General features: G+C 47.1%; 2 protein-coding genes across 2 annotated transcripts in view; both read left to right on the forward strand.

Annotated features, from left to right (window-relative positions):
• Positions 1-25,231, forward strand: part of LOC310677684 (tigger transposable element-derived protein 1-like) — a 92,722-nt gene that overhangs the window by 39,736 nt on the left and 27,755 nt on the right. The window lies entirely within an intron of this gene.
• On the forward strand, positions 1,247-24,056 carry LOC310677752 (uncharacterized protein; the record flags this gene model as incomplete). Its single annotated transcript, XM_083440994.1, has 4 exons — positions 1,247-1,305; positions 20,680-20,766; positions 22,417-22,446; positions 23,790-24,056. 4 exons carry the CDS (start codon positions 1,247-1,249, stop codon positions 23,941-23,943), a joined length of 330 nt encoding a protein of 109 aa, XP_083297120.1. The 3' UTR covers positions 23,944-24,056.

Below are 25,231 nucleotides of genomic sequence, written 5' to 3' on the forward strand. Positions count from 1 at the left end.
TTCCCCCGCCCCAGCCCTGCGCCTGGGGGGGGGGGGGAAATAACCTTTTTTTTCTTTATTCCCCCCCCCCAAAAAAAATAGGTGCGCCCTATGGGGCGAAAAATATGGTACATACAGGAGCCTTAAGGTAGCCTGGTCCTAAGCCATTTAGAACTTTAAAGCACTTTGAAGTGGATTGGAAATGAACTGGAATGTAGAACAGATGATGAAGCATTTATAGGATTGTGCTCATATCTGCTAATCCCCATTAGTAAGGTTGCTGCCATTTGGGGGGTCAACTGGAGTTTCCAGATCATTTTTAAAGGCTCCCTCATTGCAATGATCAAACTGGGAGGTGGCAGTTCATAAATCATAGATCTAGGAGCACCCTGAAAAAGGGATCAGTAAATCTGCCACCTTTATTCATTTCATTGCATTGCATTCATTTATACCCTGAAGGAACTCAAGGTGCCTTACAAATAAAAATAAGATAACCAAGTTTAAAAAACATTGGTAGAATTGAAACTATAAACATATGTAAAATCCATTAAAATCATACCAGCAATTACGATAAAAGCAGTAATACATCATTCCTTTCATCACATGCAGTCAGTTCCCCAAAGTCTGTTGGAACAAGGTCTTCACCTGCTAGTGGAAAGGCAATGGGTTCTTACCTCTCTCAAGCTCAGTTTTTTGTGTTTCCATATCAGTTTTGCAATTTCTCATAACGTTTTGATGAACATTATATGCAGGTTTGTCTAATGTGTACAACTTTGCAAGCAATTTCCCCATATACAGTATAATGTATTATAGTATGTTATTTTCATGAATATATGCATTTTAGACACACATACACACATTGTTATGAGTTTGTGGGTGCCAGACTCCTTTAATAATCTTAGCAAGTGTTAAAAGCTAATCAAGCCAGGCTAGCTTCCTGGTGAGGTAGCTGCTGGGAGAACAAGGAAAAGGGGGCTCTGTGTCAGATGACAAATGGGTGGGACCCTCCTCTAGCTCTCAGATGCTTAGGACAGAGTTTGCTGTTATGTGACCTACAGAAAAAAGTTGCAAGCTTGAAAGGCAGAGAGAACGCCATGGCTGATTTCTGCTTGAATCCAAGGTTGTGTCTCTGGAACAAACAAGACCCTTTTGGGATGCTGATGCTGTGAGCTGGCTCAGGTTGTATACATGTATAAATAAACCATATCTCCTAAAGACCCCACAGTCTCCACTGTCCCTCATTTCCAAAAGGAAACACAAACCTTGGATGAGTTCCTGGAACACCTGGAATTTTGCACCACTTGGAGATTCGGGTGCCATACAACAGTAGGTACTCTTTTTGGTGTGTGAGTGTGTGGAGAGAGTGAGTGAGAGAGAAAGAGCTGCATCACAAAACTCAAGGAAATGTGAATTCTATTCTTTCCCTCTGGCTCTTGCTTTTTACTTCTCTTTCCCCTCACCCGCCTGCAACACCTGGAATGTTGGAAAGTGTAAGCCTCACATGTTACTCACCTGGAGTGCACTCATGTGCTGAATAAGAATGACGATCACCTGTGGACTTTTGAAGCTGAACCCCCCCTACAAGGATCTCTGATACATGAGCAACTGCAAATGCATAAGGGTTTGTCTTCAGACATATGCTGGGGGTGTTGCTGCTGCTGCTACTGCTGTTGCTGCAGTACTTGTTGCCTGCCCTTCCCCCGCAGGTCCCAGGATGTGCTACAATAATATAACATTCACTATTAAAAAGTTAAAATAAATTAGAGTCACAGGAATTTATCACAGTACCATTGGGTGCAGCTTATCATGCCCTGGAGATTTGAATTCATTTAAAGTAGCTAGGTGTTCCCTGACCCCTCTTTTCCTATCTTGGACTGCAGTTCATCCCTTGCATCATTTGGTATAATATTTCCGGGTAGGGCATTGCTTTCCTTTAGTGCAGGCACATCCAATTTCAAATAGGCTGCGATCTACTCCCGGTATAAAAAACTGGCAGTGATCTACCCATTGTCATTGAAAGGACAAGGAGCATGCATAGGGTGCATGTGTGGAAGAAGGTGGCTAACTGGACGCGGGAGGGGGGAGTTTAAGGGGGGGGAGGAAAGGGAGGCAAAGGTTCTCTCTCTGAGGAGCCAGTCGACTTCTCTCCCCAAGCCAGCGCTCTCTCTCTCCCCCCCCCACCTTAAGCAGCTCCCTCCGCCCCCCACAAGCCAGCCCTTTCTCACCCCCCATCAAAGGGAGCTGCACACCTGATGTGGATCCCGATCGCGCCTGCCCCCCTCCCTCCCCCATTGTCAAAGGGACACAGCACCAGGGCTGCCGCTGCAGCAGTGAAGGCCGGGCCGGCAACATTCCTTGCACTTGCCACCCAGCCCAACCTTCTCACCGGCGGTAGCGGCAGAGGGTCCCAGTGGTGGGGGCAGCGACATTCCTTGCCCGCTTTATTTAATCCCACGATCGACCAGGATTACTCCCGCAATCTACTGGTCAATCGCAATCAACCAGTTGGACATGTCTGCTTTAGGGTGAAGACAGAGGCCATGTAGGGAAAACCTTTGTGGTTTTCCCTTTCTTCCAATTCTTACACATGCCCGACTTAAATCTCAGCTCATCTGTAAGCTCCTTATGCAAGCCCACCTTTCTTTCTTGTTGGAATTGTCTTCATTTGGGCCTTCTGGTTGTCAGAGTTTCTATGAAGATATTCTGACCTGGTGGATAGGGGTGGGGTTTTGCTGGGACAGAGATTATATCTTGGCAAAAACATCTCTAGACAAAGCTTAACCACTTCTCCTGACGCCTTTGGGGTGAGATATTAGGAGCTGAAGTGTGGAATCAGGCTACAATCAAATTTGGATCAACACTTCTAAAGCAATATATTTTGCTATCAAACCACACAACCCAATGGAAGCACAAATATTTTTGGTTAATGGTATGTCAGGGCAATTAAGGTAAATTACCCACAACTACAGTGCTCTGCTTATTGGCAGAATGATTTGCTTCCATGATGATTTGAAAGGTGTTTTTGATCTTTTGGTGTTTAGAAAGCATGGCAAATTTAACTTTTATTATGCTTTGACCCAGTGGAACAAAGCTTTCATGGGTTTTAGAGTGTGCACACGTATGTATATCTTGTGGCTTAAATTCGGAAACTTTGTGTAGATTATTGCTGTTCCAAAAATTCCACAGGTGGCAAATTTCATCTTCATCATTGTAAGAACTTCTGTGGGTTTCCTGTTATTCTGCAGAACAAGTAATTAGCTGCTCTCCACTTAAGGAAGGAATAACTCTGGGTCTTTAGGATTTATGCCAAACATTCAGAGGGAGGCTGGTATCCAACCAAGTGCAGAAGCCAGCAATGGGATGGAGGAGTTTCAGGCGTCTAGCTTGGCTTGGAATACATTTAAGCTGAAGACAAAATGAAGCTGGCTCCCCCTAGCATAAGAAGAGAGGGAAAGCCATGAAGAATATTTTATGGGGGAAAGCATTTAGTACACCCCACAGAGAAGCCAAAATATACTAATTTATGAAAAGTGAACTTGCTTAGCCTAGCCTTTGTTTGCTTTTACTTTCCTTTGGGCCCTTAATTCCTATGCTATGTGCCAGGACATCCCAGTGTGCTATGTGCAAATGTGCCATAGGAAATATATTAAATAATTAAAGGCTCCTGTGAGTCTACACAGGATGTTTTTGGTTGCATCTCCTTGATGTGTTGATCTGACCATGTCTGCTTCCAATCAGTCTCTGCAGCTGGAGGGGGGCTAATTCTGCCATTCCACAACATGTATTCAATCAGTGACTCCTAGTACAGAGAGAGGGCAGAATTATCTGCCATCAGAGGGTATTTCACGTTGTGTCTCTGCATGAATCTCTAGTCTTGGCTTGTTTCCAGTAAGTAGGCAAGCCCAGGATAGTGATTCATATAAAAAAATACATAGGGTAGGCACTTGTGAGGAAAGGTAATTCTTACTCTTACTTACTTTCAACATAAACCCTTTCTCTTGTAAGATTAGTGCTTTTTTTCTGTGGGGGGGATGCAGGGGTATGCACACCCCTAAACATTTTGTGAATCTCACTGGAGAAGAAACAAAAAATTCTAGCATGGTGAATCATCAGTTCTGCTGCTACCCCGATGGTGGCCTCATTTCCTGTCACGGTGTTTCCTGAGTCTCAAATGGAAGCGAGTGTTTAATGTGAGTAATCCTAAACATTTTTTTAGGGAAAAAAGGACTGCATAAGATTAATATATTTTCTAATTTTAATTCTGAAAAAAGTGCCTCTGATATCAGAAGTTTAGGAAATGTGGCCTTAGGCTACAGAAATATCCACTGGCAACGCTCTCTCAGGCTGTGTTTCCACTGAAGTTGCGCTCTAGTGCTTCAAAACTGATGTAGGACTCACATAATGCACTGTTTCTCCCTACAAAACCATTCCACATGGACAACCATATATTGATATTATTTCTAGCTTAGTTTCTTTCATGAGAAACTGTCAGGAGCCGGAGTCAGGAGTAGGTCAGAAATAAAACACTTGGTGCCAGTGAAGAAACCCAAACATCACAGGCCTGGTGATCACAGCAACTCTTCTGAGTAGGTCTTGCCCCAGTGAGACAGCTGCAAGGACTTAAGGTCCCCCCCCCCCGCCACTGTTCCCTAGTTTCCTCATCCGGAGTTTTGGGCTAGGTTGCCATCAGTATGCTGATGACATCCAACTCTATCTGTTGATGGATGGCCATCCTGACTCGGCCCCAGACACACTGACCAGATGCCTGGAAGCTGTGGCTGGATGGTTTCGTGGGAGCCGGTTGAAGTTAAATCCTTCGAAGACAGAGGTCCTCTGGCTGGGATGGGGCGATATGGGATTGAGGGGGCAACTCCCATCTCTTGCGGGGGTGCAACTAGTGCCAGCATCGTCCGTTAAGAGTTTGGGTGTAATCTTCGATACCTCCCTCTCTATGGAGGCACAGATTACAGCTATAACAAAGGCGGCATTTTTTCATCTCTGCCAAGTTAAGCAGTTGGCTCCTTATCTCTCTCGCCCTGACCTAGCCAATGTGATCCATGCGACGGTCACCTCCAGACTGGATTATTGTAACTCGCTCTACGTGGGGCTGCCCTTGAGACTGACCCAGAAACTCCAGGGGGTGCAGAATGCCGCAGCGAGACTCCTTATGGGGTCGTCGCTGCGAGATCACATTCATCCAGTACTATACCAGCTGCACTGGCTCCCAGTGGAGTACAGGATCAAGTTTAAGGTGCTGGTTTTAACCTTTAAAGCCCTATACGGCCTAGGACCCTCGTACCTGCAGGACCGCCTCTCCTGGTATGCCCCACAGAGAAACCTACGGTCTGCAAATAAAAACATCCTGAAGGTCCCAGGCCTCAGAGAGGTTAGGCTGGCCTCAACTAGAGCCAGAGCTTTCTCGGCTGTGGCACCAATCTGGTGGAACGCTCTGTCACAAGAGACTAGGGCCCTGCGGGACTTGACATCTTTCCGCAGGGCCTGTAAGACAGAGCTGTTCCACCAGGCCTTTGGTCAGGGCGCAGCCTGACCCCCTCCTCTGGCAATCTGCACAGGGTCTTGCTTGCTGGTTGCCATCAATTTGTTTTTGATTGATTTTATGGTGAAAAGTTTTTAGAATGTTGGATTGTTTTTATTGTTGTTAGCCTCCCTGAGCCCAGCTTTGGCTGGGGAGGGCGGGGTATAAATAAAATTTATTATTATTATTATTTGTCAGGGGTTCAGGAGCAGAGGCACAAGAAAGGGAGGAAATAGAGAGCGAGGGGGAGGAGTCCGAAGGAAATGTTAGCGATGACAGCGGTCCGAGGTCTCTGAGTCTTTCCAGCGAATCGGAAGATTCACAGAAAGGGGCTCCCATGGTCAGAGCAAGGGGGGTGCCTAGGGGGGCACCCCAGGAAGAAGGGGCCGGAGGGGACTCAGAGAGCAGCAGTCGGGAATCAGTACCAGCGCCCACACCAGAGTGCAGTAGGGGGGAGGAGTCCCAGGCATCGGGATCAGGCGGCGCACTGCCAGCGGGAGGACATGAGTCAGGATTGGCCACGCCTCCATCGGGGAGCGAGGAAACGGTCGAGAGGAAGGTTGAAGGCTGGGCGTGCGCGCCAAGTTCAAATGTACAGGAGGGCGGCGCAGTTGGCAGCCCGGATAGGGAGCCAGGTCCCAAAGCCCGCCGAAGAGAGCGGGAGGAGTCAGGGGGGTCAACGTCAGCTTCAGAAGAATCCAGGAAGGAAGGGACCCCGGGGGGTAGCAGGACCCAGAGGAGAAAGGAGAGACGGAAGAGGTGGAGTAAGGCTAGAATCTTAAACTGGTGTACAGGGGGCGGAGATTCAGATGGAGCTGCGCCGATCTAAACCCTAGACGTAGAGCTGGGGCGCTCCGGCTTGAAAATGGAAACTGTACTTCAATAAAGACTTTTGTACATTACTACCGGCTAGCGTTGGTCCTCTGTGAGCTGGGACCTGGAGCCAGCTCTGACATTATTATTATTATTATTATTATTATTATTATTATTATTATTATCCCCTGGCTTCTTCCCAAGCAATCTGAGGCTTCAACACCTTGTCTATCTCTGCTTCTCTTCATACCTCTCTTCATATCTTCATATCTCTTCATACCTCTGTAGTTTCTGGGAGACCAGGGGGAGGGGAGCTGGTCGTAGCAGGATGACTAGACTCCCTGGATTCTTCAGCAGCCTGCCTCATCTCTGTCTCATGCCCTCTCCTCCTCTCCTGCCTCTGAGTCTGGATTGCTCTCTGCCCTAGCCTCTTCCTGCTCACTAAACACTGTTGCCTCTTCTGCTTCTGACACCTCCTCCTCCAAGCCTGCTCCTTTTCTTCCTCTGACCACTCATTGTCATCCCACCACCAATCCCTGGCACTGAACCTTCTTCCTCTGGGGGTTCCCAGTTGGTGCCTTTGCATCCAGTCAGTCCATGAAAGATACTCAAAAATAAATGGGTAATAAAAATGTCCCTTGTGGAGGAACATTAAATCAGTGACACATTCCATCCCTAATATCAAAAACAGTACTGCTGAAACATAGATTTACCACTTCAGTGAATATTAGAAACAACAAATCATATCAACTCTCTGCTAAGGAAGTATCTGCACTGAGCAGTACTACACAAAATAGCGTAAGACCTTGTGAGAAGGATTTGCAAAATCAAGACTCATTGGTATAAATTTATTCAATATTGCAGCCAAACAAATAATTATCAGAATATTGAAAAATAAGCATGGGTAATAACCCATTAGAACCCATTAGAACAAACAATATGTGCAAACCCCACCTCCCACAAATGTTAATAACCGTATCGTTAAAATACTCAAACAAATGTTATAATTTAGGCACCAAGATGCAGAAGATACATATTGTTGAGAGTTTGGGGAATTTGATTGTTGAAATAGCCAGGCAAGACAGTTTCTTGGTCAGTTAGTGCCCCTTAGTTTGTTCACATGCTGCAATAATGGATGTTTTTAGTTTGGTCCAGTGTTCCTCAATATTATCAGGGAATTCTGAAAGCAGATGGTCCTTAAGAGTTGTTTGTAAGCAGTCCTGCTTAATAGGATCTTGAAGGGCTTGAGTGTTCATTTTGTGTCTTGGTTTCCTTCCTTGAAGCCTGCGTTAAGGGTATTATATTGATAGCCACTGTGAAGCGTATTAATCGGTGATCTATCGAGCATTCATCAACATTCATCATACCTCTCCATGTATTCAACGTTCTTGTTCAGGTAGACCTTTCCAGAAGAATGTGTAGCCTCCTTTTTCTTCCTTCAGTTGTCCCTTGCCTGCTCTTCAAGTTTCTTGAAGCGGTGCAATACCAATGTTAAAATATCGCAGCTCTCTTACAATGATTGGCAGTTCTGCATTCAGGATGCTTATTATCTGTGTTATCCAACAAAGTACATATATTCCATGTTCCAAAGTTCAATTGCCTTTTACCTCCGCTGGGTGGTAACCCCACTGTGTATGGTAATCCAGTCAGGGGGAAAGGGAGGCAGACTATGTTTAGGGCACCTTTTCTAGCCCCTCCCTCTTTTCGGGGAGAGCATAGTAGATCCTAAAAAGGGCTGATCAGTCATGGATACAGCTGCCGAGCTGCTCAACTCCCTCATTCCTTGAGTCGGAACGACTGAATCCGTATCCACTACCTATGTTCATGACTTGGGGCTTCCAGGTTTCACAATCATGCCCCCGTTACCATTTGCTGATCGCCATGGGACTTTGGGGGTTTGGGTTGGATTTTTGGAAGACGCCTGTGTGTGAATTTGTTTTATGTGTGTAGATCAGTGCACGCTGACCAACGCACAGTCTTTGCAGTAAGGCTCTATTCCGATGGCCTGAGTATCACAACAACCAGTAGATTCTTATCTGCTGCAGTCTTCATCCTCTGCACAGTTGTTGTAACATACCGCTTGTTATCATCCACCTGTTCTGCCATTGAGGACATATTGGATCATTCTTTGTCTGGCTCCTCCCCTTTGACCTTACCGCCTTGGGTGATCCTGCTGGGAGTATTAGATTCCCGATGGCTTCGCTCACAAGGGTCATAGGAACATGCAAGACCACTCACCACGAGTGAAAAGGGAAAGGCACACTGAGATGGGAGGAAGGGTGTGCGCGGCCTCAGTGTGCACATGCATGTGGCCCTTGCTATCAGAGATGATGCTGATGCCTGGCCTAGTCACACCAGCACCTAATTCATTCCCACATAGCCCAAGATGTCCCTGAGTGTTATCCAAATTTCACTCAGTCTTTTAAAGAAAGTCTGAAGGATTCTGAGATCCAGTGGCTTTGTACCCTGTTGGATTCAACCAGTGCTATTTTTCTGGAAAAAGAGGTGCTGGAATTCACCATGAATGCCTCCCTTGTTCTCTTATAATGGCAATGGTGTCCACCTGAGAGCTGAGTTTTGGTTCAGTGCAGAATTAGATCTATTACCTCTGCTAAGTAAGTATTATTCAGTTGATTGTAAACAGTTCAAAGGCAGCCCTACATATAACACATATTTGCCATGGGTAATGCAAAGGTGGCATTGGGGAACAGCTTTCTACATGGTTCTGTAATTACTTATTGGCCAACTAAAAACTCTTGGGGTAGCCTGAGCTTCTTAAATAATACTTCCATTGTATTTTTTTATATGCATGAAAGGCCAAATGCCTAGTTGGCATGATTAAAATGGTTCATCTGAATATAGTGTTTCAGCGAAGAATCTGTCATGGTCTATTAGAGAAGATTGATCCACACACCAGTACAGATAATTTTGTGTAATTTTTAGAGTTCCTAAATACTTTGCAATCAGAAATACAACTTTCTTTGATATAGCTTAGCAAACACCAGAGATATTGAAATTTTGTGAACCCAGAACTAGGATCATGAACGGCACATCTTCAGGATCTCACCAATGATCTCTATACCTCTTGATTTGGGCCAATATAACATGAGGCAGAGAGTTCAGGGTTTTCCAAGTTTCAGTCACATGCACAGTTGATAATAAGCAACTATTGTTAATGCATCTAGTCTGAACATGCAGCTTGTGCAACCAAAGCCAAAGTATACTTGTTCAGAAAAGATTAGGGAAAATCTGGTACAAAGTTTTGCACAACAGCAACTGAGAAGCCTACATTCTCACATGTTGACACAGGGTTGACAGGCATGTGTATTAGGGAATCCCTTGTGTGTGAAATGCCCACCCACCTGATTCCTAAAACACTCTGCTCCAATGGGACTTTTAGTCAGAGTTGAACCAAGCCCCACCCCTTGCATGCATCAGAACACTCTTCAGTCTAGAAAAGGTGTCCCACACAGAGATTATAGAAAAGGAAGTGATTTATTATCACACATTAAAGGTAATTTTAACAATAAAATGCAGCATAGTACTGGGCACACACAAACAATATTCTAACACAACCACGCAGGCGTTCTAACTAAAAATGGGCGATTGGCAATGAAGATTACCTCTGATTTAAAACACTCTGGAAATGGTGTGTGTGGTGGAAGAGCTGGAACTCAGGCACTGATCTCAGGAGTCTATGCCAAGTGATTTCAGAAAGCAGGATTCATGCCACAGACCCATTGCCAAGTCTTAGGTTTGAAGTCCAGCAGCAAGTTAAATATGTCCCAGGGTGCATACAGAGGTTACTCAGAGGTCATCTCCACAGAGAAGGTAGATTGAAATGGCACCCTCGGATATCACACAGAGATGACATGCCGAGCAAGCCGGAAGTCTGGTCTTAAATAGATTTGTAGGGGATCCGAAAGTGTGTCTGGGTGAGTTGGCATCATGACTATTGAGAGGAGATCAAAATGAGAGAATGTAAAGAGATTGTGTTAAATCCGTGTAAGTGTGTTTGGGGATCGGGGAAGGGTTACAGGAGAGAAGACCCCCAAAAGATATGGGGGAAGGTTCTGGTAAGAGGTCATTTGGATATATAAACAAACAAAAATGCATCCTTCTGAAAGGATTTACCTTTCAATAAGAGTTGTTTTTCACAGTGGAACAGACTCCCACAAGAGCAAATGTGATCGGGCCCTCCCAGCCTCCTACTGAGGATCAAGTGTTACAATACCTTGTGCACCTCAGGAGGCTAGGGTACGCTGCTAAGACATTTTCCATTCAAACCGCTGCTATTGCCTTCTTTAGTAAATGTATCGATTCTGTTGACCCCTGCACAACATTTGTGGCACGCAGGGCAACTGAAGGCTGGTGTAGACTTCAGCCACCAAGCATGGAGGGAAGGAAGCCAATCACTTTTGACCTTTGCTGCATACATAGGGTTTTAAGAGACATTTGCTGGTCAAAATACAAATGTTGCTTGTTCTCAGTGGCATACGCCATAGCATTCTTTGCGGCTCTCAGAGTGGGCGAAATTGTCAATGAGGGTGAGCCAGGTGCCTCCTCCAGGGGGTTACTGTTAGTGGACAGAAATTTGTCTCCCTCAGAATTGGTAATATGCATCTGACAATCTAAAACCGACCAATCAGGTAAAGGCGCCTGTGATGGGATGATGAGCTGCTTGTGCGTAAACTGCAAGTCCCTCAGAGTTTGATCAAGTTTTCAAACCTCTGCCTGTGACGGAGCCCCTCCAGCATGGCTGCGTCAATCGCTAGCAGAATCCGAAAGTGGTTGCTTTCGGAATCGTTTCCAACAGAAAAGCTCCTTAACGGAAACACGTCTTCTGGACTCTCGGCGTGACAGTTTCCGGTGAGGAATGGGTGTCCCTATAGGAGGTCCTGAGACCTCCCCGCTGTTTTCGCTGGAAGCGTCTCTGAGCCATCCCTCCGACTCACCTTCCCTTGAAGTTCCTGCTCTCCCCCTACTGGTTCCCTCTTCAGCTGCTGCGTCTCTCTCAACCTCAGTGAGCCTTTGCACCTCCTGTCCTTCCGATGGCAGTTCCCTGACATCCACCTCCCCTCCAGGGCCCCCTTCACCCCCTCCCGTCTCCTCCCCTACGGGTTGTGAGGAGGTAAAACCCCTGAAAGAACCTTCCTCATCGTCCGAAGTTTCGAACACTTTCCTCCACTTGTTGCTGTCCCTGGTCTCTCGGTACTCCTCGTCATCGGAGTCCATTCCCTCTTCCAACTCCGACTCCGCGAATCCTTCCAGTTCCTCTTCCTCGTCGGTGGTGCCGAAATACTCCCTCCTAAACCTTGCTACCGGCTGTGGTTTCCTCGGGAATCGTTGGTGGAACGTTTCTGTTAAAACCTCATCATTGACCTCCCCTGCAGTCACCCAGGTGTTTTCTGACTCCGGTTCCCCTTCCCACGCCACCAAATACTCCACCTGATTTCCCTTCCACCTGGAATCGAGGATTTCCGCTACATGGTTGCTGCTTTCCCTTTCTTCCAAGGCTGGTCCCCTGGTGTGCTCCCCTTCACGTCACCCCCTGTACGGTGACAGTAACGACCTGTGGAACACTGGGTGCAATTTCATGTGGCTGGGTAACCGGAGTTTGAAAGCCACTGGGTTGACCTGCTGAATGACCTCAAAGGGTCCCAATCTCTTGGGTCTTAATTTTTTACAACCCCCTTTGAACGGCAACCCTTGGGTTGACAGCCACACCTGATCCCCCACCCTTATGGTTTCACCTTCCCTTCTGTTCTTGTCTGCCTGCTTCTTATATTGTGCCTTGGCCCTTTCTAAGTTGAGCTGGAGCTGATGATGGATCGCTTCCATCTCTTCTACAAAATGTTCGGCCGCTGGGACGCTCCATCTCTCGCCTCCCTCCCCTGGAAATGCCCTGGGGTGACACCCGTAATTAGCCAAAAAGGGGCTCATCCCTGTGGACACATTCTCCGCATTATTGTAGGCAAATTCTGCCAGCGCCAACTTTTCGACCCAATCGTTCTCTCTGTCATTGACATAACACCTCAGATATTGTTGGAGGATGCCATTTGCTCTTTCCGCCTGCCCGTTGGTTTCAGGGTGCCGGGCAGTCGAAAAATTGACTTCCACGTGCAGCAAGCTCATGAGCTTCCTCCAGAACCTGGAAGTAAATTGTTTGCCGCAGTCTGAGATCACCCTCAAGGGGGCGCCGTGCAGCCTAAAGATGTGTTCTACAAACAACTTCGCTGTTTCTTCCGCTGTGACTGCATGTGAGCATGCTACAAAGTGGCACATCTTAGTTAACAGGTCTACTACTACCATGATGGCTGTTTTCCCCTTGGATTTCGGCAGGTCCGTCATAAAATCTATTGATACCTCTTCCCAAGGCCGTTCTGGTGTGGGTAATGGTTCTAATAACCCTGCCGGCGCCCTTCTTTCCCCCTTGGCTCTCTGACATTGGTCACACCCTCTTACATACTCCTTTACATCTTCCCTCACCTTGGGCCACCAAAATTCCCTGGTAACCATCCAAATGGTCTTGTGTTGCCCAAAATGTCCCGCCGTGGGGCTATCGTGCAACTGCTTGAGTACTCTTCCCCTCAATTCACCTTCTGGTATATACAGTGCCCCTTTGTAATACAATGCCCCATTTCTTTCCTCAAAACCTTCGGGGCTCTCACCCTCTCCCCTGAGACCTCTGAGCTTATCCTGGGCATACTCATCATTTTCCGTTTCCTCTACCAGTTCTCGTCGCCCCACCAGCGCCGCCCCACACACCCAGCGGTCCTCAGGGATGACATGTCTTTCTTCGATTGCCCCCTCCCCCTCCAAATACTCTGGTTTGCGTGAGAGAGCGTCCTCCCTGACGTTTTCTGGGCCTGGCACATAACAAATTTCAAAGTGGAATTTGGAGAATTCCTGTGCCCATCTCACTTGTCGTTGGTTGAGAAGGAGGCTAGTTCACCAACACCAACACAGGAGCCCGATATGTGGAGAAACGTGACTCAAAGAAGTAGGAGGCCCAGGGTTCGCTCTGATTGTCTAGAAATACACAATCGCTTTGAGGTCCTCTCCCCTAGCATGGAAGACGAAGAGCAGACTCCATTTGAGGATCTCTCCCTCATTACAGTCGATCACGTATATGAAGATGAGCAGCAAAGTCAGTCCTCAGGGAATGTGCAGGCGACCTTGGAACGGACCGCTCACGGAAGAACCCTGACCAAACCTAAGAGAAGGCGTGTAGTGGTGATAGGGGATTCCCTACTGAGGGGAACAGAAGCAGTGATCTGTGGGCCTGACAAGATGTCTCGGGAAGTGTGCTGTCTCCCCGGGGCTAAGATCCAAGATGTAACTGAACGACTGCAAGGAATCATAAAACCCACTGACAAATACCCCTTCCTCTTGGTTCATGTGGGAACCAATGACACTGCAAGCAATAGCCTCCAGAAGATCAAAAGAGACTACGAGGCTCTGGGCAGGAAATTGAAGCAATTAAATGCACAAATCGTCATCTCATCTGTCCTCCCAGTTGAACGACGTGGCCCAGGGAGAGAGAGGAAAATAGTGGAAGTAAACAGCTGGCTTCGCAAATGGTGTAAACAGGAACGGTTTGGATTCTTAGATCACGGACTGCAGTTTCTTGAGGATGGACTTCTGGCAAGCGATGGGCTGCACCTCACAACGGTTGGGAGGAATGTTTTTGCCAAAAAACTAAGAAACCTCATCAGGAGGGCTTTAAACTGACTAATGTGGGGGAGGGAGACAGTGCTCCTGAAGGTAGGAGTCTATTAATTGTTGAAGATGATCATCCAAATGTCATAGACCAAATGGAGCAAGCAGCAAGCAGACCTAGTGGTGGGAGGAAAAAATCCTTAAATAAGAGACACGGGGGAATGACTAATGGACTTCAATGTCTGTACACTAATGCACAAAGCATGGGAAATAAACAAGATGAGCTTGAGCTCTTGGTACAGCAAACTAAATATGACATAATAGGCATCACTGAAACCTGGTGGGATAAGTCCCACGATTGGAATGTAAAAATGGAGGGATACAATCTATTTCAGAGAAACAGACCAGACAAGAAAGGAGGAGGAGTGGCGTTATATGTCAGGGATGTGTATACCTGTGAAGAGATCCAAGATTTAGAACCTCAAAGCCAAAGTGAGAGCATTTGGGTCAAAATTAAGGGAGAGAAGAATAATAGTGACCTCATTGTGGGAGTTTACTATAGATCCCCAAGCCAAACGGAGGACATAGATGATGCCTTCCTGGAACAGATGGCCAAGCATGCAAAAGGAAAGGAGATAGTAGTAATGGGGGACTTCAATTACCCAGATATTTGTTGGATGTCAAACTCAGCCAAGAGCATAAGGTCAAACAGATTCCTCACTGGCCTTGCAGACAACTTCATTGTCCAGAAAGTGGCAGAAGCAACAAGAGGAACAGCCATTTTAGATCTGGTCCTAACCAATGTCGATGACCTGGTTAGTGGGGTAGAAGTGGAAGGATCATTAGGCGCAAGTGATCATGCTCTTCTGAAGTTTACTATACAATGGAAAGGAGCAGCCAAGCATACTAGGACTCAATTTCTTGACTTTAAGAAAGCCGACTTCATAAAACTTAGGGAAGTGCTGGGTGAGATCCCATGGACAGTAATACTAAAAGGAAAGGGAGTTCATGATGGCTGGGAGTTTGTTAAGAGGGAGATAGTAAAAGCACAACTTCAGGCAATACCAATGAGACGGAAACATGGAAGGTGCCTAAAGAAGCCAGGGTGGCTATCTAAAGAACTTTTAACTGAGTTAAGATTAAAAAAGGATGTGTACAAAAAATGGAAAAGGGGGGAAACCACCAAAGAGGAATTCAAACAAATAGCCAGCACGTGTAGACACAAAGTCAGAAAAGCTAAAGCACAGAATGAACTCAGGCTTGCTAGAGAGGTTAGAAGCAACAAAAAAGGCTTCTATGGGTATGTTCGTAGCAAAAGGAAGAACAAAGAAACAGTGGGGTCACTCAGAGGAGAAGATGGTGAAATGCAAACAGGGGACACAGAAAGGGCTGAACTCCTCAATGCCTTCTTTGCCTCAGTCTTCTCCGATAAAGAAAACAATGCCCGACCTGAAGAATTTGGAGGAAATGATTCAGCAGAGGAAACACAGCCCAGAATAACTAAGGAGATAGTACAAGAATACTTGGCTAGTTTAGATGTATTCAAGTCTCCAGGGCCAGATGAACTGCATCCAAGAGTATTAAAAGAACTGGCAGATGTGATCTCAGAACCACTGGCAGTCATCTTTGAGAATTCCTGGAGAACAGGCGAAGTCCCGGCAGACTGGAGGAGGGCAAATGTTGTCCCTATTTTCAAAAAGGGGAAAAGAGAGGACCCAAATAATTACCGCCCAGTCAGTCTAACATCAATACCAGGGAAGATTCTGGAGCAGATCATTAAGCAAACAATCTGTGAGCACCTAGAAAGGAATGCTGTGATCACCAATAGTCAGCATGGATTTCTGAAAAATAAGTCATGTCAGACTAACCTGATCTCATTTTTTGACAGAATTACAAGCCTGGTAGATGAAGGGAACGCAGTGGATGTAGTCTACCTTGATTTCAGCAAGGCATTTGACAAGGTGCCCCATGATATTCTTGTAAAGAAGCTGGTAAAATGCGGTCTTGACTATGCTACCACTCAGTGGATTTGTAACTGGCTGACTGACCGGACCCAAAGGGTGCTCATCAATGGTTCCTCTTCATCCTGGAGAAGAGTGACTAGTGGGGTGCCACAGGGTTCTGTCTTGGGCCCGGTCTTATTCAACATCTTTATCAATGACTTGGATGATGGACTCAAGGGCATCCTGATCAAATTTGCAGATGACACCAAACTGGGAGGGGTGGCTAACACCCCAGAAGACAGGATCACACTTCAAAACGACCTTGACAGATTAGAGAACTGGGCCAAAACAAACAAGATGAATTTTAACAGGGAGAAATGTAAAGTATTGCACTTGGGCAAAAAAAATGAGAGGCACAAATACAAGATGGGTGACACCTGGCTTGAGAGCAGTACATGTGAAAAGGATCTAGGAGTCTTGGTTGACCACAAACTTAACATGAGCCAACAGTGTGACGCGGCAGCTAAAAAAGCCAATGCAATTCTGGGCTGCATCAATAGGAGTATAGCATCTAGATCAAGGGAAGTTATAGTGCCACTGTATTCTGTTCTGGTCAGACCTCACCTGGAGTACTGTGTCCAGTTCTGGGCACCACAGTTCAAGAAGGACACTGACAAACTAGAACGTGTACAGAGGAGGGCAACCAAAATGGTCAAAGGCCTGGAAACAATGCCTTATGAGGATCGGCTAAGGGAGCTGGGCATGTTTAGCCTGGAGAAGAGGAGGTTAAGGGGTGATATGATAGCCATGTTCAAATATATAAAAGGATGTCACATAGAGGAGGGAGAAAGGTTGTTTTCTGCTGCTCCAGAGAAGCGGACACGGAGCAATGGATACAAACTACAAGAAAGAAGATTCCACCTAAACATTAGGAAGAACTTCCTGACAGTAAGAGCTGTTCGACAGTGGAATTTGCTGCCAAGGAGTGTGGTGGAGTCTCCTTCTTTGGAGGTCTTTAAGCAGAGGCTTGACAACCATATGTCAGGAGTGCTCTGATGGTGTTTCCTGCTTGGCAGGGGGTTGGACTCGATGACCCTTGTGGTCTCTTCCAACTCTATGATTCTATGATTCTATGATTCTATGATTCTAAGATATTGGGTCATAGAAGCTGGACATTGCAACTATTAGTATGTTGTTCTATGGTTGAGTACTCGAGCTGTTCTCCAATACTCCAAATTCTTGTGGTCGGTGCACACTTGCACCTTGTGTTGTGCCCCAATTAATAAATGTCTCCACCTCCGGAACGCTTCGTGAATGGCGAGTAGTTCCCTGTCATACACCGTGTAGTTCCGCTCGGACTTATTCAGCTTCCTCGAGAAGAAGGCACACGGTCTCCACTCCGACGTATTCCTTCCCGGTTGAAGAAGTACCGCCCCTACCGCCCGGTCGGACGCGTCTGTTTCCACTCTCATGGGTTTCCGTAAGTCCACATGCAGAAGTTGTTCTTCCGAGGCGAAAGCCCTTTTCAGTTCTTCAAATGCTCGCTCCGCCTCCGCCGTCCAAACAAATTTCTTCTTGCTGCTGAGGCAGTCGGTGATGGGCGCCGTCAAGTGTGCAAAGTTCTTGATGAACTTCCGATAAAAGTTCCCAAACCCCAGGAATCTTTGCACATCCTTCTTGGTCTTCGGTGTCTTCCATTCCAGTACCGCTTGGACCTTGCCTGGATCCATGGCCAATCCCTTGTCTGACAAGCGGTACCCCAGGAATTCCACCTCCTTGGTATGAAACTGGCACTTCTCCAGTTTCACCCACAGCTGATTGGCTTGCAGCCGGCCCAACACTTCTCGCACGTCCCTCACATGCTGCTCTTCATCTTCCGAATACACCAACACGTCATCTAAAAAGGCCACACAATTCTTGTAGAGCAAAGGTCCCAAGACGTGGTTCATAAAACTTTGAAAGCACGCCGAGCCTGCTTGTAGACCGAAGGGCATAACGAGGTATTCAAATGCTCCCAAAGGGGTGAACATGGTGGTCTTCCATTCATCCCCCTTCCTTATGCGTATCAGATTGTACGCCCCCCGCAGGTCCAGTTTTGTAAAAATCTTCCCCTTCCTCACCCTGGTCAGAATGTCATCAATTCGGGGCATAGGAAAAGCCAGGGGTTCCGACACGGCATTTAGGGCCCTGAAGTCCACTACAAGTCTCGGCTTATCTGTGTTCTTTTTGTCCACAAAAAACACTGGGCTGCCCCCCACCGCTCGGGACTCTCTGATGAAACCTCGCTTCAGGTTTTTGTCAATGAACTCCCTCAACTCCTGCATCTCCCTGTCTGACATGGCGTACAGCTTGCCCACTGGGAGTTGGGCCCCAGGGAGTAGGTTGATTTGACAGTCAAAGGGTCTATGCGGCGGCAGTTTGTCTGCTTCCCTTTCGCTGAATACGTTGCTCAGATCTGCGTATTGCGGAGGCACCTCCCCTTTATTCATTACTTCCATCCCGGCTAGGGTGACTCTGGCTCCTCCTGGAACCTTCCCCTGCTTGCAGTGTTCTAGGCAATGCGCTGACCCAAAGGAGACCACCCTCTGATGCCAGCCCACTAGAGGATCGTGTAGTGCCAGCCAGCTCATCCCCAAAATGATGGGAGCTCCTCCCAAGGTGGCCACATTAAACGCTATCCTTTCGGTGTGCCTTGCCACCCTCATTATCATCGGGACTGTCTGTTGGTTCACTTCTCCTCCCAACAGCTCTCTGCCGTCAATCGTGGTCACCTGCAAGGGGTTACTTAAAGGGATGGTCTGTATCTGGTGCTCAGCTGCAAACTCCTTACTCATGAAATTACAGGAGCTGCCTGAATCCAAAAGCGCCTTGATCTGTAGTGGGTGTCCGTTTGGCAGCTCTAGCAACACCTCTATCACTAAAGCAGGTCTGGGAGGTTCTGGCGTGGGCACTTTCACTGCTCTTTGGCCTGGCTGCTGTGCCCCGACGGTGGCAGCCAGGCGTTGGCTTTTACTTGCTCCTTGCTTTCCTCCTCTTCTCCCCCAACAGCTCCTGCCATCCCTTGCCATTCCTTTCTTTGTGGACAGACTCTGGCAAAGTGCCCTGGCTGTTGGCAGAGATAACATTTCTTGGCGCTCTTTCCCTCCTTCTTCCGCCCTTCACTGAGATTTGAAACTGCGCGCGCCCGCACTGTTCCAACTTCCATCGGCTCTGCCGGCGGGAAAGGCGGCTCTGGAATGTCTGGAATGCGGAGCTCCCTCCAACGTTCTCCTTTCCCTTCCCGCCTTTCCAAAGCCCTCGCTTCCTGGCGCGCTCCTATGGCCAGCGCGGATTTGGTCAGCTGGTCCATAGACTCCGCCCTGGGGCCCCGGGAAAGTTCATCTTTAAGGGCCGAAGAAAGCCCCTCTTCGAAAAGCATCTGGATGGGTTCCGCCGATAGGTCCCACCCCAATCTATGAATCAACATAGTAAACTCAGTCCAGTACTCACGGACAGACCGGCTCCCCTGTTTGCAAGCCATTAACTGCCTTCGCACCACTCCCTGCTCAATGTCACTGGAAAACATCAGGTCCATGGCACGAAAAAACTTCCTCGTGTCCTTTAGGATCTCATTATTCGCTGCCATCAGGGGTCTAACCCAGTCCTTCGCCCCTGATTCGAGATGGCCAATTACAAAAGCCACTCGCGATTCCTCGTCGGGGAAGTCATCAAACTGCAGGTTGAGAGCGTATTGCATCTCTGTTCTAAAGGCATGATAGTTTCTGGGGTCCCCCCCGAATTTCTGCACCAATCCTGGCATCTTTCTGGCGAGCGGGGTGGTTTTCTCCTTCCCCTTTTCTGCATCCTGAGCCCTCCTCTCCTCAAGCCTCGCCGTTTGCAAGGCAAGCTGGATCTCCAACGCTCTGTACCTTTCCTCCAGGCTTGGACCCCCTCCAGCTGCTCCTGCTCCTCCGGTTCCGGCTGGGTCGCTCATGATGCCTCTCCCTGCACAAGCTAGCTTTCGGTGACTTTCGGATTGCTGTGATGGGATGATGAGCTGCTTGTGCGTAAACTGCAAGTCCCTCAGAGTTTGATCAAGTTTTCAAACCTCTGCCTGTGACGGAGCCCCTCCAGCATGGCTGCGTCAATCGCTAGCAGAATCCGAAAGTGGTTGCTTTCGGAATCGTTTCCAACATAAAAGCTCCTTAACGGAAACACGTCTTCTGGACTCTCGGCGTGACAGTTTCCGGCGAGGAATGGGTGTCCCTATAGGAGGTCCTGAGACCTCCCCGCTGTTTTCGCTGGAAGCGTCTCTGAGCCATCCCTCCGACTCACCTTCCCTTGAAGTTCCTGCTCTCCCCCTACTGGTTCCCTCTTCAGCTGCTGCGTCTCTCTCAACCTCAGTGAGCCTTTGCACCTCCTGTCCTTCCGATGGCAGTTCCCTGACAGCGCCCTTATCAGACTCTCGGCATTGGAGCACAAGGGTCTGTGTCCCGTAAAGGTGCCAGGAGATAACTCTACCTAGGGCCTCCTGGTCCAGGCCCCTTCCTTATTCACCAAGATAACTCTCGCCTGGCTTGACACCAGTTTACCCGCATGATGTGTAAAGCCATCCAGGCCTGTAGTCTTCCAGCCATGGAGTTCACGGCGCATTCCTTCAGGAATGATGCTGAATCAAGGATATGGGATGCTGGAGATCTGATGCATACAGAAGGCATATCCACAATAACCCACAGTAATCACACTCTGTTACTCCTTTATTTTCAGGTTACCCAGTGATGAACATATGGATAGTGGGACACAGTGCATGCCATCGATACCGGCTTGGGTAGCTGCCTGGGGCGTCCTGAAAACGTAAGTCTCCTGGGTCACAAGACATGGCTTGAAATGGGAGGAGTTTATGCCAATGGTGACGGTCAGAGCTGCCTTACATGCCTTCCCCCAGTGCTCTGATTGTTCAACTGGGAGAGAAGGATCTGGTTCTAAGGACGAGCACTTGACTTTAATCTGGTCCCAACTTTTGGAGGGGTTGTTGGCGTGAGTGCCGTCACCCGTCAGCAATCAACAGAGCCAGGAAAATGGCTAATCATGCAGTGGCCTGGACGGTGCAACTCTTGAATGGTCAAGTGATATGGTACCCGACCATTACTTTTGACCAGGAGGCCTTGTTTCACAACGATGGGGTTCACCTTTCCGATTGAGTAATGATATTTGGCTGGCTGACATCATGGAGAGCATTAGAGATCAGTTGTAGGTGTGAGGGTGTTGGTGGCGAGCCCTTTGGCTTGAGTGGCAATTAGGCATTGGGTAAGCCTTTGTTTAAGGGACGCGGGTGGCGCTGTGGGTAAAACCTCAGTGCCTAGGACTTGCCGATCGTATGGTCGGCGGTTCGAATCCCCGCGGCGGGATGAGCTCCCGTCTTTTGGTCCCAGCTCCTGCCCACCTAGCAGTTCGAAAGCACCCCTAAAATGCAAGTAGATAAATAGGTACCGCTTTACAGCGGGAAGGTAAACGGCATTTCCGTGTGCTGCGCTGGTGCTGGCTTGCCAGAGCAGTTTCGTCACGCTGGCCACGTGTCCCGGAAGTGTCTCCGGACAGCGCTGGCCCCTGGCCTCTTAAGTGAGATGGGCGCACAACCCTAGAGTCGGACACGACTGGCCCGTACGGGCAGGGGTACCTTTACCTTTACCTTAAGCCTTTGTCTATGGGAGCGGAGGTTGTAGCCCCACGCCTGCCCCTCCTCAATAAGGGTATCCTGTTAAAGGGATGCAAGGGTGTGGATTCTGTCCAAAGCTTGGTCATGGGCTAGGGCCACGCCATGACCCATCAGGGACCCCGGGGTGCCCCAATTTGACGTATGTCCTAGGGCTTCCCCTACTGGTGGTTTACCCTTAGTGGGACTACCTGCAGACGGGTAGGAGTCATGATATAGTTGGATTACACTCAATGCCTAAACTAAACCGCTCACATATGTAACCAATAAATTGTGGCCTATTTAACCTAAATATTTGTGTCCTCTCACATTTCCTTCTTTGTGATGGCAGCAGAGACTTGAAAATAGCCCAGCCCTGGGACTTGTTCCACAGAGGTTAGGGGAATATGAGAATATGGGCATGGGGACAGTTGAGAATAACTAGGAACAAATCTTTTGTTATTTTAATACGTTGAAAAGAATTTCTGTTTTTGTTTAAAATTTATATTGGCACTGCTACAGGTGCCACATAATACCCGTTCCACATTCATAAGAACATGAACATTTAGTGTGGCAGCGTGAGACAATCGTTTAGTGTGATCAGATGACACTTTGGAACTCCCTGCATATTGAGATCAAGCAGGCGTCTCTTTTCAGTTCCTGCTAAAAATATTGTTTAGACAAGCCTACCCAGATGCTTAGAAAGTTGAGGCAATTTTAATCTGTTTTAGTATTTTAACATTTGCATGTGTTAAAGTAAAGTTATAATTTTAATGGCTTATCCACATGTATCTTTCTTCTGCTCTTTCCAGGCATGGTCCATGGTTTTTTTGCTCCAAAAAGTAAGTGTGAATAAGTCCTGTTGGGGGAGACCTGGGTTCAAATCCCTATCCAGACATGGAGTTTACCTGGGCATCTTCAGCTGAAATCCTATCCCACATCCATGGAATTGTCCTGTTAGACCAGCCATTTCTCTGTCTCTCAACCTAGCCTTATCTCATGGGGATGTTGGGAGGACATAACAGGACAACTTCACAATACCCTTGCAGAAAGCTTTACCAATACAGTGGTACATCGGGTTAAGAACTTAATTTGTTCTGGAGGTCCATTCTTAACCTGAAACTGTTCTTAACCTGAGACACCACTTTAGCTAATGGGGCCTCCTGCTGCTGCCGCTGTACCGCCGCCGCATGATTTCTATTCTCACCCTGAAGCAAAGTTCTTAACCCGAGGTATTATTTCTGGGTTAGCGGAGTCTGTAACCTGAAGCGTCTGTACCTGAAGTGTCTGTAACCTGAGGTACAGTGTATTCAGTATTCAGTATCCACTGTATTCATACCTTACTGATAAATATCCATTACTTATACTCTCCTGACACTATTCTTAAGAGCAGAAGTCGGAACTACATCTAACACATCGGTTCTTCTTCAGCTTCAGCACCAAACTAATCTAGAAAAGTGTCCCATTGTCAAGACTTGGCCTTTTGGTTTTCTGATGCAAACATGAGCAGCCAATACACTTTTGTAAGCCTGTGTCATGACTCTGTTGCTGGAAGAACTGCCGGCCAAGTGAAGTTGGCAAAATTAGCAGGCAACCGACCAGCAAAGCACACCTGTGCTTCAAAGCCTCTACCCTAACAAGCCTGTGACATGTTAACAGCTTGCCCTCCCTGCCTGAGTTTCCAGAGATCCCCCACACAGGGCTGCTGGATCAGGGACTTGTACAAACTAGTTTACCTCACACAGTGTTGGATCCTCAGGCTAGTCTTGTTGCTTAGCAAAGAGGAAAGAGAGAGAGTGAGAACACCAAAACGATACTACACCAGAGGCACCTTCAGGGAAGGTAGAGGGGAACAATGTCATTCCCAGCCTGCACCTTCAGAACACTTGAGATTATTCTTCCAGAGCATCCATTTTCTGGCCAACTTTTCCTAAACAATTACATGGGTACCAGAAATACACGCCAAAGAAATAAATCCCTTGCTTTAGAATAAATAATTATGTTTGAATGTTTCATCAGTGCTGACATTATTGCTGCAGTTATATGAACTATAAAAAGTAACCAGAATAAATGTTATAAAAGCACACTGCTGTTTTGCTTTTGTTTTGCAATTTAATCCTGATTAAATTTCAGTGCCTGCCTTCGAATCTTGCTAAGAATATTGTCCCTTCCTCGCTCCTAACAGAACTGGCACCAGTCTCTTGTCACTGCTGCACCTGTTCCTGGAGAATGCAAACACATGCCTTATTGCATCATATTTGGATTATTATAATGTACTGTACTTGAGGGTTGTCTGCCTCTCTCCCTCCTTCTCTTCTGGAAGAGCTGTTGGAAACTAGCTGGCCCAGAGCACAGTGGCCAACTTTTGAGCAGGGGCCAGCCTGCATATAAGAAGCTTGCCACTCATTGAGTGAAATAGCAGCACTATCTTCTATTTCGCTCTGGGCACAATTCAGAGTAGATGGCTGTTTTCTTGAATTGTTTAAATCTGCTGATTTGGAATAACTTTTACTGCTGCCATTCCATTGATGAATTTTGTTGGTTTTGTTTTCAGAGCTTTAGAACACAGACACTGCACTCAGCCCACTGAACAGCTACCACACCTGTGCAGTGCTGAAGCAGCTGTGCAGATATTAAATATTGTATACTAAACACTGCATATCTCTGATTATCTGATTATGACTTCAGTCTCCTAATAGCTGCTAGTAAGATACTATAATATTATGATTTGGTGGAAGGTTGGCTGTATGCCAGATACCCTTCTAATCCAGCACATATTCAATTCCTGGAATAGCCAAACTAGCTTCCTAAATGTAATTCCCTCTAAGAATGGGCCATTAAGGAAGTGGCTTTGTGCCAGATAAAAATGAGTACCCCCCCCCCCCACTTGCTGGTAGTTAGAAAGACAAAAGGCCAGAGTTGAGAGATGAGGTGTGTGAGAGATAGAAGCTAGAAGCAAGGCAGCAGGCTGGGAAGACAGAGCCATGCCTGATTTCTGTTGGAATCTGGGCCTATGGCCCAGAACTTGTTGGGGTGTGAATGCTTTGAGCCCATCCATCACTGGCTCAGGTTGTATATTTCTATAGAGGTAAATAAGCCATATATCATAAAGTTACCACAGTCTCCGCTATCCCTCATTCTGAGGAAACCAAACCTAGGAAGGCTAGGAAACCAAACCTGGAATCTCACACCACTTGGAGTTTGGAATGGCAGACAACAATATAAACAGAAAGCATATAATGGAGCAGCAAAGAAGAAACAGTTGAGATAAATTGTTAGGTGTTTTGCCCAGGAAGAAAAAATGTTAATGTGGGGCAGACTGAGCATTCATCTTTATCCTCTGAAGTCACGCCTAAGAGAAGGACCCAATTTATGGAATATTGTACACCTGATAATGGAAGAACCATCTTATTTATCACTGAATTCCAGAAAAGAAAGAACACTACTTTTATTGTGTTCTGCAACAGTCTTCAAGCTGGAACATCCCACGTTGTCAGGAAAGCATAATGAAGGCAAGAAGGGTGGAATGTTCCAAACAGAAGGCTCTTTATATACCCCTCCACCCCTCATCAGTTGGAGACTGGATCATCCTCCTTTAGCATTGCAAATGGAATGAGGGCATGTCTT

The sequence above is a fragment of the Podarcis tiliguerta genome, assembly GCF_965153285.1.
Source record: "Podarcis tiliguerta genome assembly, chromosome: 5".
Lineage (NCBI taxonomy): Eukaryota > Metazoa > Chordata > Lepidosauria > Squamata > Lacertidae > Podarcis > Podarcis tiliguerta.